We start from the raw sequence: 15,372 nt of genomic DNA, 5'->3' as shown, positions 1-15,372 counted from the left end.
TTGTGTTGTGTGTATGTGTTTTGTAACAGCAAATTTTTTCATAGGAAAAAATTTGCTGTTCTGCATGTTCAATGTTGTCAGCGTTCGCTGAATAGGGGTCGATATTAGAAAATTTGAAATTTTGAAACTTCGATATGTTTAATATAGACCCGCTATATTGGGTATGGTGTGGCTGCTCATAGTAATTTTAGGTTCACTGACAAGAATGCACTTAAAGAAGATGAAGGATACATGTCTCTATCTGACATAAGTCTGGGTAATGGTTTCATATTTGCAGCCAAAGGTAGAACTTCCTAAGTTCACATTCAGCTTGAAAGGTAAATCAGAGACCAACTAATGCTGTTAGAGCTTAACAATTTTATAATTGGCCAGAGCCTACCACAAGTAAAATTGTGATTTCCCAATTAAGTTTTGATACAACAAACAAAACAGGAAGGGTGTCGTTAGGGTGACCTTAACAAATAAAAAAAGCAGTTTTACTACTAGTAAATGAAAGTAATGTATTTTCTATAGGTCTAGATGGTTGGTTGGGATACCCAGGTTTAAGGGCAACTGAATGATGTGCTCTTTTAGTTTTCACAGGAGAGACTCTGTAAGATTTAGAATGGCATTCATAGTCATTAGATGAACACAATTAGGCAATCAGCACTGTTCACAGACAAGCATAGCTGTGCAGTGATTCACAGAAGCCATTAAGACCTAAGTGAGATGGCCTTGAATAAATATATGCAAATGAAGCAATAATGATATAGTAATGAGAAATTATGTATGTAAAATGGTGCGTGCTAATGAGCCCTCTTCCTGGCTGTTTGCAATTCATAGACATATTTTCATGCATTTCTTCACTGTCCACCAATACTTTATGAAAGACAGAATCACACCTTTTCTACCTACTGTATAATTGGTGAAGATTTTCTCTCTTGCTGTTAGCCTAGCTATTTCTCAGTGTGACTTACTAGCCTTGGCCATGCCAACGAAAATAGAACCCAAAGCTTTCTGCAACAAAGATGTGCTTGTGTGTTCTACCTATTTAAGTACTGAGACTGCAAGTAAGTATTTAACAATGTAAGGACATGCACACAAGACATTTACACACTTATACATTTACATGTATATATACATTTATTTTTCCTTTGCCCTTGATTATTGAGATAGCAGACATACATAAACACACACTCTGTCATCTTCCTCTGACCCACACATATTGACATAGGACTGCCAACACTAAATAATGACAGACGTTTTGAATTTCAAACTACATATCCTTCCGAAAATACGTACTAATTTAAAATCTGTTATTCCAGCAAATTTCTATGTAAACAAGAACAATATTTAAAATCTAGCTCTGATTTGTGAGCATTGTTCCCAGTTAATTTTTGCCTTTGTACTTAACTCTTGAGCTAGGAGGCTGACAGTCACAAACAAACTCACATATGTCCTTGTTACTACTGGTACTGCAGTTATTTGCTTTAGTCTGGTTTAGCCTTTCTTTTCTCTTCCCCTCACTAAATGTGATTATATGCAACCACATTTAGTAAGGGAAAAAGAAAAAAAGATGACAGCAAGTTTTTCAGTTTCCCATCTATGTTTCAGGGCGGCTCAACAGGCTTCCCTGAAGTCATGAACTTGTATCTGCATTCTGAATGGTTACTGCACTCCAGAAGTCATTCTCCAATTGGTCCCATTTTTCTCTCTGTGCCAATAGGCTATGACTGTGATTTTGGAGCCAATCAGGGAACGGAAAGTAGACCCATCCCTGTCTGAAGAGCAGTGGTACACCGCTTCACTTTGGTGAGCTTGCGCGCTAAGCCTCTATATTTCCTTTAATTCTTCATAGATTGTTGCTCCCCTGCCTTTTTTGAAATGTTTCCATCAATTCTATTGAGCCAGCCTTCTCGTTTTGGGTGTATTACATTTTTCTATATTTCTACATATGTCATTTATTTTATTGTATGTATATGTCTGGATCCTATGTAGCTTATATTTCTCAAAATGGCAACCATCATTCTGTGCAAGTGTCATTTTCAGATTCCCTTCTTATAATATATTTCTATTCTGTTATACTTGCATTCTCCCACATTTCCGTTTTTTTTTTCTGAAAATTGCTACTCTCATTTACCAGATCTTTCAGATTTTAGCATACATAGTTCTCCCTTTGATCATCATCCCCTTTCGGCTTATCCTATTTAGGGGTCACCACAGCAGATCACTGGTCTGCTCATGATTGCCAGTGGAGTTTTTTACAGTGTTGAGTTGCTGTCCCGGCACCCAACATTCCACAGAAGGCACACACATGCACACACTCACACCTAGAGCCAATTTAGAGTGTCCAGTCCACCTACAGCATGTCTTTGGGATGTGGGAGGAAACTGAAGCACCCGGAGGAAACCCACACGACTGCAGGGAGAACATGCAAACTCCGCACAGAAGGCACCACAGCCGAGAATCGAACCGGAAAACCTCTTGCTGTGAGGCAGCAATGATTGAGGCCTCTTTCCAGTTTGTCTTCACTTCTTCTTATATCTCATCTTCAGTCAATTGTAAAGAAATGTCCTTGTTCAAAAACACATAGGAGTGAACCAAAACATAGTGGCAGTCAAAAACCAGACTTCAAGTGGAGTTATCAGGAAATTTAATGATACATAAGAGATTCCACAGTACTTAAAAAATACTGTTTCTTCAGACATTAAAACCAAACCAAGCATTGTTTAGTATTAAATCAAGAAACCAATAATGTTGTAGCCAATGACATAAATGAATATCTCAATATGCTAGCAACAAGGTAACCTTAAAAGAGCTATGAGAAAACTAGCCTGTTGATTTAAAAATGCAGCATAGTAAAACAGCAAGGAAAAAACACAGCATAGTAAAATAACATAAGAAAAGACAATATAAGAAAAAAACATGCATAATAGTGCTAAATAAAAACATTTGTACAGATGCTTGCTATAAAGCATGAAAATACATATATTAAAAAACATACATAAGGCATATTCGAAAATAATAATTATTTATGTAAAGATCTAGCTTTGAGTAGAGGTTTCAATGGAATTTTATCAGAACCCTGGCCACACCTACCCTTAATCTAATGATCCATCTTGTTTCCAATACTTCAGTTAAATTCATGATGTCACCTCCACGTTCATTCACTACTATCGTTTTCATAACCAAAAACTTAAAAGTGTGTGTTAAATCATTAACAGCTACATGCTTTGCCAGGGTGTTAGTAGCGTTCCCAGTCCTAATTTCAGATGTATATGTTCCCTTGCCTATCTCTGACCCACCTGTTGGTCTTTCCCACATAGAAAGATGAACACTGGGTGCAAGAGGCTAAGTAGACTACATTAAATGAATAACAATTGGCTTCAGCCCTAAAGGTAAACACTCTCCCAGGGTGATTCAGGGTGCTTAAAAGATCTTGAAGAATCAATGTAGACACAAAAATTACATTTCTGGCATGGGGCTGTCAAGAAAGTGCTTTCTAAAGGTCAACTATATGTTCTGCTCCTTGGATTGCACAATAGTCATTTAAAAAATTTCTAGTTTTTAAAAGAAAACTACAGTCTATCCCCTACTATATCCTTTATACCTGGATTGCTAACTAAAACCAGCCAGTATTTCTGTATCACTTATATAACTGAGTTAACATTACTAATGAAGAACATCAGAATATGAACCACGTCCTTCTTACATTCTATAGTAACATCAAGGTTATCACTAGGCTCAGAAAAATGGGGCTTAGTGTTAGTGGGTCTAAGAACAATTGCTTCAATAAGTGAAGTGTCAAGTTCATGACCATTATACCCTCTCTCCTCAAATCTTGTCCTTAGTTCATTAAGCTCACCTATGAATCTATCAACTTCAGCATTCAGCCTTGACATTCTCATGCCTTGCCCCTTCACTATATTTTTAAAAATGTGTTTTGGGTGCATGCTTGTTTTGTGTAATAAAGTGTTCCTATGACATTCCTTCCTACGTACCATGGTGCTTAAAGACGCATCAGTATTATGATAAATTTCGAAATCTAAAGTCAAACTCATCATTAGACTTTTTCATACTAAACCCAAGAAAGGAAGTACTAGTATTCAAAAAATCAAGGAGCAATGCTAATTCATCTTCACTGCACTCCCAAAGAAGAAAGAGGTCATTGACAAAGTGGCCATAAAAGACCACCTGTCACCACCTTGGGGACTTCAAAAAGGTTTCCTCTTCCCATACAGCCATCACCATGTTTGCATAGATGTTCCTATGGCTATCCCATCTTTCTGCAAAAATATTTCATGGTCCAATAGAAAAATATTGTTCTCAAGAACTAACTCCATCAAAAGGCAAATCAGATCAACAAATTTACATTCATAGGAACTGTAATTATTTTTTAAGCATTTCAATTCCAATCATGTTGGGTATGACCATAAACAAGGAAAGAACATCCAGAGTAACCAATAATAAATCATATACATTCCCTTTCTGTACTTTAATACACTTATAAATCAATCAAAAATTACTTAGAGTTCTTCAAAATATACTGATTTCTGTCCAAAACAGGTCTAAGATGCTTCTCTATGTATATGGAATGATGTTCTATACACCAATTACTCCCAGAAACAATGGGTCTGAAGTGCGAGTGTAGCAAATGCTTATGGATCTTGAGGAGACCTTGTATAATAGAAATCATAGGGGAATCTATAGCAAAATAGTTAAATAGATCTAGATCAATGTCTGTACTTAGCAGTCATAGAGCGTATTATGCACCCTTAAGGCCATTTGATCAACATCAGTAAGGCCGACTCTGTTATATACATTCTCATCATTCAACATATGACTCATGGAACTAAAATAATACTCCCAGTCCATTACAACCATGGGACCACCTTTATCAACTGGTTTGATAACAATGGTGTTATCAGACTGTAAATTTCACAGCTTTCCTCTCATTTACACTCAAGTTCCTAAACCTTCCTGAATGTGCACTGGAAATCTGGTGTAGATCATTCTCAGATAACTTACAAAAGGTGTCCAACACAGGATAGTTAATCTGTAAAAAAAATGCTAGTTTTCTTAAAAACTCTATCACCATCCTGCAACCTAGAGTTCTTAAAAGTCATTTTTAACATAACTTTCCTAATAAACAATTTTGAATCAATGACAGAGTCTGTTACCCCTGTGTTCTGCATCAGTATAAATGAGAGACCCCTCTCAAGTAATGAAAGTTCACTAGAAGAAAGTAGTCTGGATGAAACAGTCCAGACTATTGATTTTCCTTGTATTGCCACATCTTCTTCAAAGTGCAAGCGTGTTTTTGGATTTACTACTTTTTTTCAGGTGAACCATTCATCCTTTTTGCCTTGACTGCTATGTACTCTCAAATGTCCACGTTCGCATTCATTCCACTCTCTCTCACTAATTCAATTCTATTGTGCAATGCTGACTGTTAGAATATGTGTAGGCACATGTACCAATCGTATCCCTCCTTTTGCTCTTAATTCTATTGTGCTTTGTTTGGCAGTTTAGGTTCCTTTGTTTCTTCTGACATATTCTTCTAGTATGTTCTGAATTTTTGTGAAACTAGAATGGTAAAATGGACTTGGAAGATGCCTTATGACATACACAGAGCCATCATTTGCTGTGCCTTTAAATGGTAATCTTAGCTTTAATCCTGTTTATGTTGGAAAAATCTACTTCTTTAATGGCCCTAAAAATATCCTTTCCCTTTACCCTGTATTCTTGTACAAAACATTGAATACTTACATTATTGAATTCCACTTCATCAAGCCTAACTTCATTGAATTCTGGACCCCAGGGAAGGTACCAGTTGGACACCATGGTGAATTTTGCCCTTCCTCCACTATAGCACGATCTCCCCACTTGGAATTTTTTGTTTGCTTTTCTGTTTGTTGTTTTGTCCTGGTGGTCGAGTGGTTCCTTTCCCACGGTTCGTTTTCGTAGTTCAGGGAGTTCGATACAATGAAGATTAGATGAAGTTGGGCTTGATAAAGTGGGATTCAATAATGTGAGTTTTCTCTGTTTTGAACTAGACCCATATACATATATATATATATATATATATATATATATATATATATATATATATATATGTATACATATATATCTATATCTATATATATATCTATATATCTATATCTATATATATATATATATATATATATATATATATATCTATATATATCTTATATCTATATATATATATATATATATATATATATATATATACTAGCTGTACCCGGACATGCGTTGCTGTGGCTCAGTCTGGTTAAATGGAAAAGAAAGAAAAGAGAAAGCGCACGTTTCTAAAATGTTTAATTTCACAATGCTTGTGGGTATACAATATTTTTTGTTGTTCCATTGTCTGTGCAGATATAGAGATTGTCTGGTTTGCCGACTCTAGAACACACAACATATAATTGTCCATGTGAGAAGCAATCCGTGTGTAGATCTAAACCACACAATTCTAAAGATTGGCCCTGAGCTTTGTTGATGGTGATTGCAAATGCCACTCGAATTGGGAATTGAAATCTCTTAAATTGAAATGGCGAGGAATGCGAGGAATGAGGACATCTTCACCTTTGAAAGGTCCTGTCAAGATTGTTGCTTCTATGACATTACTCATTAACTTTTTACTGCAAACCGCTTGCCATTGCAAAGCTTTGGCTGGTTGATATTTCGCAACATGATAATTGGTACGTCGATTTTCAATTGCAGTACATGCGGTGGCATCCCTGGCAGATCGAGTGAATTCAAAAATTCTGTTGGATAATTAACCGCTTCATCTGCTTCCACAACAGTGTCGATGGACTTGTATGTGACTGCCTCACTTTGAATGCTAGACTGAATAATATTGTTAAGTTCATAGACGTCTTTGTTCTTGGCCGCAAGAATAGCTCGTTCAGTCAGCCAATCGTGATTCTTATAATTGGTTTGAATATTGGCAAATACTTTTTCAACCAATTCTTCTTTTGACGTCACTAAATTGCAGAAGTTATGAGGCAATGAAATTCATCCTGAGGTCAGATCAACCGGCACCTTTCCGTTCCCAATTACCAGCAATTGATGTGAGAATATCTCAGCTGATCGATCGTTTTGCAGCTGGACATGCATATTTGTAGTTAATTTTAACGTCTTTACGTGTCGCCACAAAGTAGAGTATTTCAGGCAAGTATTTATTTCATCCGCTGGTGTCGATCGAGGAGAATCAAGCAGATCTGAAGCTGCTGAACGCAATCGCCGTGCTCGCAACCGTGCATTCTCATGTCTGGCTGCACGTTGCTCTGCTGCTTCCTCAGCACATATCTGAGCCATTCTTTGTCTGCTTCACTCGTTCACTGATGCCCGTTCTTCCTCAGTTTGATTTGCAATTACTCGTCGCACTGCTTCCGCTCTGTGAGTACGACGACCTAAGTTTGATCTTCTACGAGGCATTATTTGGATGAACTAAAGCAGATCGATTGCACTGAAAAAGAAGTAAGAAAGTTATAACAAAAACATATGAAATTGCATATTTGTATACAAATATATAGAATCCATAGTAGGTATATAAAAACATGCGCGTATTCAAATGCAACATTGTGTGAAAATTTCAAAGCAATCGGTGAAGAACTTTCGGAGATTTAAGATTTTGAACAAACGAACATTTACATTTTTATATATATATATATATATATATATATATATATATATATATATATGTCTCCAGTTTACGCACCATGAGGTACATCGGGCAATGAGCACCATGTAGTGTTCATTGTTTCTGCAGCAGTTATGGGTTTTATGTGTTCAGGTTGCTGTTTACGCACCATGAGGTACATCGGGCAATGACCACCTTTTAGTGTTCATTGTTTCTGTAGCAGTTATGGGTTTTGTGTGTTCAGGTTGCTAGCCCATGGCCAGTATACATTATACATATATATATATATATATATATATATATATATATATATATATATATATATATATGTATATATGTGTGTGTGTGTGTGTGTGTGTGTGTGTGTGTGTGTGTGTGTGTGTGTGTGTGTGTGTGTGTGTGTATATATATATATATATATATATATATATATATATATATATATATACATATATATATATATATATATATATATATATATATATATATATATATATATACAGAGAAAAAGAGAGTACCATAAGAAGAGTCTTATCAATATTTTCAGCTAAAAGTATGCAATTATTTATGGCATGAGCATTACCCTACCAATGATGCCCTGATTCTGTCCAAATACCTAACTAACCCTTAGTGCTATGTGTTCTGTAATCAGTCAGAAGAGTCCTGGAGACAGTGAACACCCCTACCTTGTACCCTTGTGTATTTCTCTTTTATTAGATGCCACCATTGATGATGCAATCATGCCAAGTATTTCATGATAATTTGACAGACAGACAATATCATGAAGATACTTTCCCCATTGTGTGACCATGGAGTTAATATATATATATGTATACTGGGTCTCTCCATACATGTTGCCCTGCAGCAGTAGTATAGAGGGTTAAATCCTGACTATGGGTCTAACTAGCAGCCTGATACTTGATGTCACAGAGTGGGAGGACATCAGGACAGGCATGTCCATTTTGGGGTGAGATGCATGTGCTCTGGACACATTTACACTGTGATTTCCCTGCTATAAATGGGGGAAACAAAAGTACATGTGTTGCCTGTATATGAGAAGTGCAGTCTCACCAATGATAACACCTTGTAGAAGTGAGGGTTCAGCAGCACTGATGGCCATTGCACAGCCGACACGAGGGGTGAACTCATTAGACCCATTATAGAGTACAATGCTCCTTTTGGTATGTACATCACAAGACATCCACAACAACTGGAAAGGCCTCAGAAATACCTCATAAAGAGGATTACCGGCCTCAAACAGATGCCCTATGCAGACCGTTTCAAAAAGCTCCAGCTTTACTCTGTCGCATATCGCCTACTCAGAGGTGATCTCTGCCTAACTTACAAAGCTATGTCAAACCCAGAGCTGCTGGACATGCTCCACATAAAGAAATCTCAATCACTCCGAGCTACACGCTCTAGGGACCTGAACCTTGTCACCACAATAAACAGAACATGCTGGAGGGATAGATTCCTGTCTCAGAGACTTCCCATACTCTGTAACAAACTACTTATCTATATCAAACAAAGCTCCTCATTAGCACTCTTCAAGAAAAATCTTGATGATTGGATGGCAGATAGGAAATTCACCCAGGGGATCACTTCTGTGGCTCTGCTTGACAGGGGCACAGGTAAATAATTTTCTTGGGTGGCAAAAGCCAGGGTACTGTTTGGCTAGGCTTATATAGGCCCTAGGGCCAGTAGCCTAGTACCTGCCTATGAACCTATGAACCTATGAATGTAGGAGAAAACCACTCCTCAATAGCAGTATGGCACTGCACCAGGTGCCTTAATCTCCGCATTAGCTTAAAACAAGATGGGATGGACTTAGTCCTGGGAAGGCTACATTTTTATTTTTCATTTATTTAGACATTTGTTAACCGGGTATGTTCGACTGAGCCTGAGCTCATTTTCAGCAGACACCAGGGGTGAAAAGCTCCATACAGAACACTTGTAAAAGCAAATAATAATAGTTGCTACAAAAAGCTTTAAATACATGGCAAAAAATTTTAAATACATGGCAAATACATCAAAATTGGCTTTTATAGGGCTGATGAATAGGGAGAGGCCCTGAGAGTAGTTGATAGTCACCTACAGGAGCCAACAATATGAAAAAAAGCTTATGCTATGATTCACTGACCTTGGTGTTCAGTGACATTTTTTAAAACAGCTTTATTGAAATAAATATTGTCAAATAAACATAAACTAGAGATATGTACATTTTTCAAAATGAGTGGCATAAAATGAGACAATTAAACAAAGATTTTAAACTATATACAATGACATTCTCCACAAGAATCAAATATTAATAAACAAGTGCATTAAAATATGAAGATTATAAAATAATTTGCATTACTTGTTCAATAAATCATATACTTTTTCCCACATATTAGCTGAATTAGTATTCCTAGAAGATCTTGCAGTATTGGTCAAAATTTCTAAGTTACAGACTTCAAGAAGTACATTTTTGAATTCAATTATTGATAAGTATGAGACTTCCAATTTTTTGTAATGATTTTTCTGGCAATGGTTAGAATTGACCAAATCAGAGGATGATTAGATTCTCTGATACAATTAGGAACAGGTGTGTTAAACATAACTAGTGATTTAGAACGATAAAATTATCTGTAAAAATAGCTTGTAGAAAGGAATTATCATCTGTCCAAAATGTATTTAATTCTATACAATCAAACATAGTGTGTGCCCAGTCTGCATTAACATTGTTACATCTCCAACAATTGGTATCTTTTTTATTAGTTTTACTTAAAGAAAATGGTGTAATAAAAAACCTATGCAAATACCTCCATGTAAACATTTTCCAATTAAGTGATGAAGTGGTTACACTTGCTGACTGTAAGATATTTATTTTGTCAGAATCTGTACGGGGATAATTATTAATTGAAGTAAAATAGTTCCAATAACGTTCTGAAGGGTTATCTAAATCAAATTTGATTGCTTTATATAAATGAGATAAAATATTTTTAGATGTAGAATTATGTTGTAAAGCTATTAACATAAATTGAAATAATTTAGGTATTGTATTTTTTGTTGATAAAGACATAGAATCCATTTTGTTTAGAACATATTTCCTAGCTTCCTATAAATCTAACCAAGAGAAAGAATTGTATTCATATTGATTTTTTAATATGTTTATAGTTTTCAGGTCATTTTTAGTCATCAATTGAAACCAGAATACTAGGCTTCTCTGTTGAAAAGAAAGCATTTTATTATAATCAGATGAAAAGATGACACCTTGTGTAAAAGCTATAGGAAAAAGAATATATATCCACTCTTTATAAATATTGAATTTATAAATATAATTTCTAAAGGATTTCAGAAGAAGAATTATGTAATTGGAGTTAAATGTTTGAGAGGAGTAAGATAAGAAATATTCTTTTAGAACCCAAATAAAGGAGTTACTTAGTATAGTTAACTTCTGAAGTTTGTTGTTATTTATAGAATTACTAATTAAGATTTCTAGGGTATTTTTCCAGTTTGCCGTATAATAATTTTCTATACGTTGGTAAATAGCTTTGGCCATTGAGGAAACAGAATAGATTTCCAAATTAGGCATTGCTTTACCACCTTTTTCCCAGTTTTTCATATGAGTAGATAGAGCTATCATGGGTTTAAACAGGGACCATAACAATTTGTGTATCAAGGAATTACATTTTTTAATAATCTGATTAGGAGGAGATAATGAGATGGGTTTTATAATATATAAAATTTTAGTAACAAAATCATCTTTATTATTAAAAGTTTTTCAGCCATGGAGAAATTAATTTTATTCCATTTTTTAATAAGATTTTCTATTGCCAATAAACTCTTATTATAGTTTATTTTAATATCTTTTATGTTTTTTGTAATTATAATAACTAAAGTAGTTCATCAGATTTTGGCAGATATTTACTATAAGCCGCTTGTATTTCAAAATTTTTATGACCAATTAATAAGATTTGAGTTTTATCATCACTGAATACTAAACCAGATTTCTTTTGAAAAAGTTCAATATTACTAAAGAGAGCATGAATAGATGAATCAATATCACCAAGAGTAATAAGAATGTCATCTGCGAACATTTGTATTTCGGAAGATTTATTGGAATTTAATTTAAATCCTTGAATATTTTCATTATCTCTTATCAAACTGGCCCATGGTTCCATAATAAGGGTAAATAATAAGGGAGATAAGGGGCAACCCTGCTTTGTTCCTTTAATAATAGGGATTTTTTTGGGAAATATTAGTACCTATTTTAATATATAACTATCCTGATATAATTGAGTGATTAAATTTATAAAGCTGTTTGAAAAGTTTAATTCTTCCAGTAGTATAAATAGTTCCAATTAACAGAATCAAATGCACAATTTATATCTAAACTAATTAGTGTTAGATTATTATTTAAATATTTGACTGATTCTATTAGCATTAATGTTCTTTTAATATTATCATAAGTATTTCTATTAATTATGAATCCCGTTTGGTCATCTTCAACTAAGATTGGTACAAATTTTTTTAGTCTATCTGCAAATATTGACATAAGCATTTTATAATGAATATTTAGCAAATAAATAGGTCTATAGGATGAACACTTAACTGGATCTTTGTTAGGTTTAAGAACAGGAGAAATAAAAGTATACTTCCAAGAGGGGGGAATTAAATTATTATTTTGGGATAAATTCTATACTTTATGAAGTAATTTTATAGCATCAGTTGGTAAAATTGTATATATTTCTGGGATGATTCCGTCATTTCCTGGGGCTTTATTTAATTTAAAATTTTTAATCTGGGTTTGAATGTCTTTAAAGGAAATAGGTTTAATTATAGAATTAGCTTGTTCATTTGTTAGTCTTTTTTAAATAAATCTATTAATACATTTTTTAATTTCTTGATTAGAATCTATTTTTGATTGTTTATTAATATTAATAAAAAATTCTCTGAATTCAGCTAGAATGTTTTTCATGTCTGAAACCATCTTTTTCTTTCTAGGGGAAAAATTTCATTTATATGATTCATTTTATTTAATCTTTTGGTTTTGTTAGCTAATAAATTTAATGATTTTGGATTTGTGTAAAATTTTAAAAAATTATATTTCTCTAATATAATCATGTTTTTATGGTTTAGGGTTTCAATATATTTATTATTCAAATAATTTATTTCATTTTTCTTATCTTTATTATTTAGATCTGACTCTTGATTATGTTTCAATGAATCTAATTTAAGTTGCATCTCTAATAACGGTTTATCCCAACTTTTTCTTTTTATACGATACCAGTTAATAATTCTCCCATATAAAAAAAGCTTTTAGGGCATCCCACATAAACATTTCTGAGGAGTTATTATTATTTATAAAAACACAGATGAGACTCACCACAGCATAAGTATGAATTGAATCCTTTAATAGCTGCATTTAAAAGTAAGTGCTTTCACGTCCAAATAACACTTCTTCAGACTTTAATAACTACATAAAAGCACATCCATTTAAATAGTACTGCCTATAAATTTAACTCAATCACATTAAATCCATTTCCTAATTAACTAAACTAATTAAAACATTTAAAGGCATATACACTTCGGAACCAAACAAATAACATAAAAAAATTCCTGTGTATTCGTATACATATGTCTGAGAAAATAATATATATACAATATATATATAAAGAAATAACTAAAAACAAAAAAGTCTTAGTGAAACACTAGATCCAGTATGAAAAATCATAAATAAAACATTAATATAAAAAGTCATAAATAAAACATTTACACTTTAAAATCAATGTGAATAGGGGCGTGCTGCTAGGAAAGGGTTCAGAGTCACCTTTTCATTTAATCCATGCCCCCTGTGAATCTGGAGTTTTAATGTCCACCTATTTTCACTTTCCTCAGTATGGTTCCTAATGTCACCTAGTCTGTCAGTTTTATTTATTAACTCTAAAATGTTAAATTTAAACTTGTGTAATGTTCCTACATCTAAAACATGTCTGGCTAGTGCATTGCGGTCATCCTCCCTATTATTATTTAGTTCTATAAAATTTTGTGTCTCCAAAGTTAAGAATTCTTCAAAATCTTTCAGTTTTATGATATAAGCAGGTATTCTTATCTGTGTATTGTAATTTGAATTAACTGAAATTTCAAATATTATTGAATTATGGTCTGATATTGGGCAAGAAATAACCTTGGTGTTGATCAGAGAGCCTAAGTCATTAGAAAATAAGCCTCTATCTATTTTTGAATAGATGTTATGTCTATGAGAGAAAAAATATAGTTTAAAGAATCAGAATCTGCAAAATAATTAATATCTTTCAGATGATATGATTCTAGAAAATCTTTTAACGATTTGGCTGAAGCTGTAATCCTTCTTTTATTTAAATGTGTTGATTCTTTATTATCCAAAATACATTTAAAATCCCCCACTATTATTAAGGACCCCTTAGAATGTTGTACTATTGAGATCCAGATGTTGTTTTACTGTATTGATACCTATTCCTGGTATCCAGTATAAATTCACTAAAGTATAAATTTTCTTATTAAATTTAACCATGACAAGACAAAGCATTCCTTTATTATCTTTATATGTATTGGTAATCTTTGGGCAAGGTAAAGTATTATTCCACAGAATTGCTACCCCTCGTTTCTTCTGAAGATGTTCTGATCCAATTAATGTTGAATAAGATTTAGTATCTAATCTAAACATATCTTCTGATTTCAAATGAGTTTCTTGTAAGGAAATGAATTGGGAATTGTGTAATTTAAGATATTTGAATAAACTTCCCCTCTTATTTATTTATTTATTCCAGTTTGATGCTATTTAATCCGTTAACATTAATAGAAATACTCTTTACTGAAGTCATAAGAAGTAAAATTTGTGAAAAGAGTGTATTTTGATGAAAAAACATATCAAATAGTTAAATATTAAAGGAATACGAAGAAAAAGTTTAGATTGATTACATAGTAATAGATATGAAAAATATGAGTGTATTACTATAGTATTAATTTGTGTTGTAAAGAATGTAAAAAAAACTGTAACAAACTTTTATAACATAAACTAGTAACATCAAAACCTCCCATAACCTTCCTGGAGTATAATACTCCTAATCCAAGTGACATATAATCACTCAGATTAACACCTCGTCAAGTAACAACCTCTGATCAGCATCTGTCTAAGAGAAAATTTCCTGATCATGGTAAATCAATCTTAGCTTCTATAGAAAATCAAAATATCTAATAATTTTAAATTAATAACAAAGACATTATGCAAAAGACATATATGATACAGTATTTAAAGGAAATCATTTTGTAGTATAGTATTAATTCATTCCTATTAACATAAAATAATACTCCTGTTTCAATAACCTTTAAATGAAGAAAACTTGTAACTCCAAAAAGATTTTATACATATATCAAACTTCATTATTCTATTATGTAGTTACTATTTATCCATGAAAAAATGACATTGACTATCTAGAAGTTAATTTAAGTTCTATTAGTCTCACTATGAATCTAGATATTGAAGACAAATAACCATAACATATAGTTGATATAATTGCAAATAACAAAAATAGTAAAGCAATTTATAAAAATATTTTTTCATATATAAGTAAGGAATTGATACATTATATATAACTAAATCATAAAAAACAAGTAAATTAATATAATAAAACTCTCATATTTTCTTAATATGATATTCTAAAGAAATAAAAGAAGTTATAATTAATGATCTACTAGTGAAGTTATGG

At 33.0% G+C, this 15,372-nt stretch overlaps 1 protein-coding gene across 1 annotated transcript in view; it reads left to right on the top strand.

Moving 5' to 3' along the window:
• LRIT3 (leucine rich repeat, Ig-like and transmembrane domains 3) overlaps positions 1 to 15,372 on the top strand; it is a 244,853-nt gene that overhangs the window by 132,633 nt on the left and 96,848 nt on the right. The window contains exon 6 of the mRNA XM_044062131.1: positions 183 to 191. Within this exon, the coding sequence (XP_043918066.1) occupies positions 183 to 191 (9 nt within the window). The remainder of the gene's footprint in view (positions 1 to 182; positions 192 to 15,372) is intronic.

Source organism: Protopterus annectens, chromosome 2.part1 (genome assembly GCF_019279795.1).
Source record: "Protopterus annectens isolate FY-2018-M chromosome 2.part1, PAN1.0, whole genome shotgun sequence".
NCBI lineage: Eukaryota > Metazoa > Chordata > Ceratodontiformes > Protopteridae > Protopterus > Protopterus annectens.
Note: the sequence above shows the minus strand (reverse complement) of the source record. Positions and strands in the feature narration are given on the sequence as shown.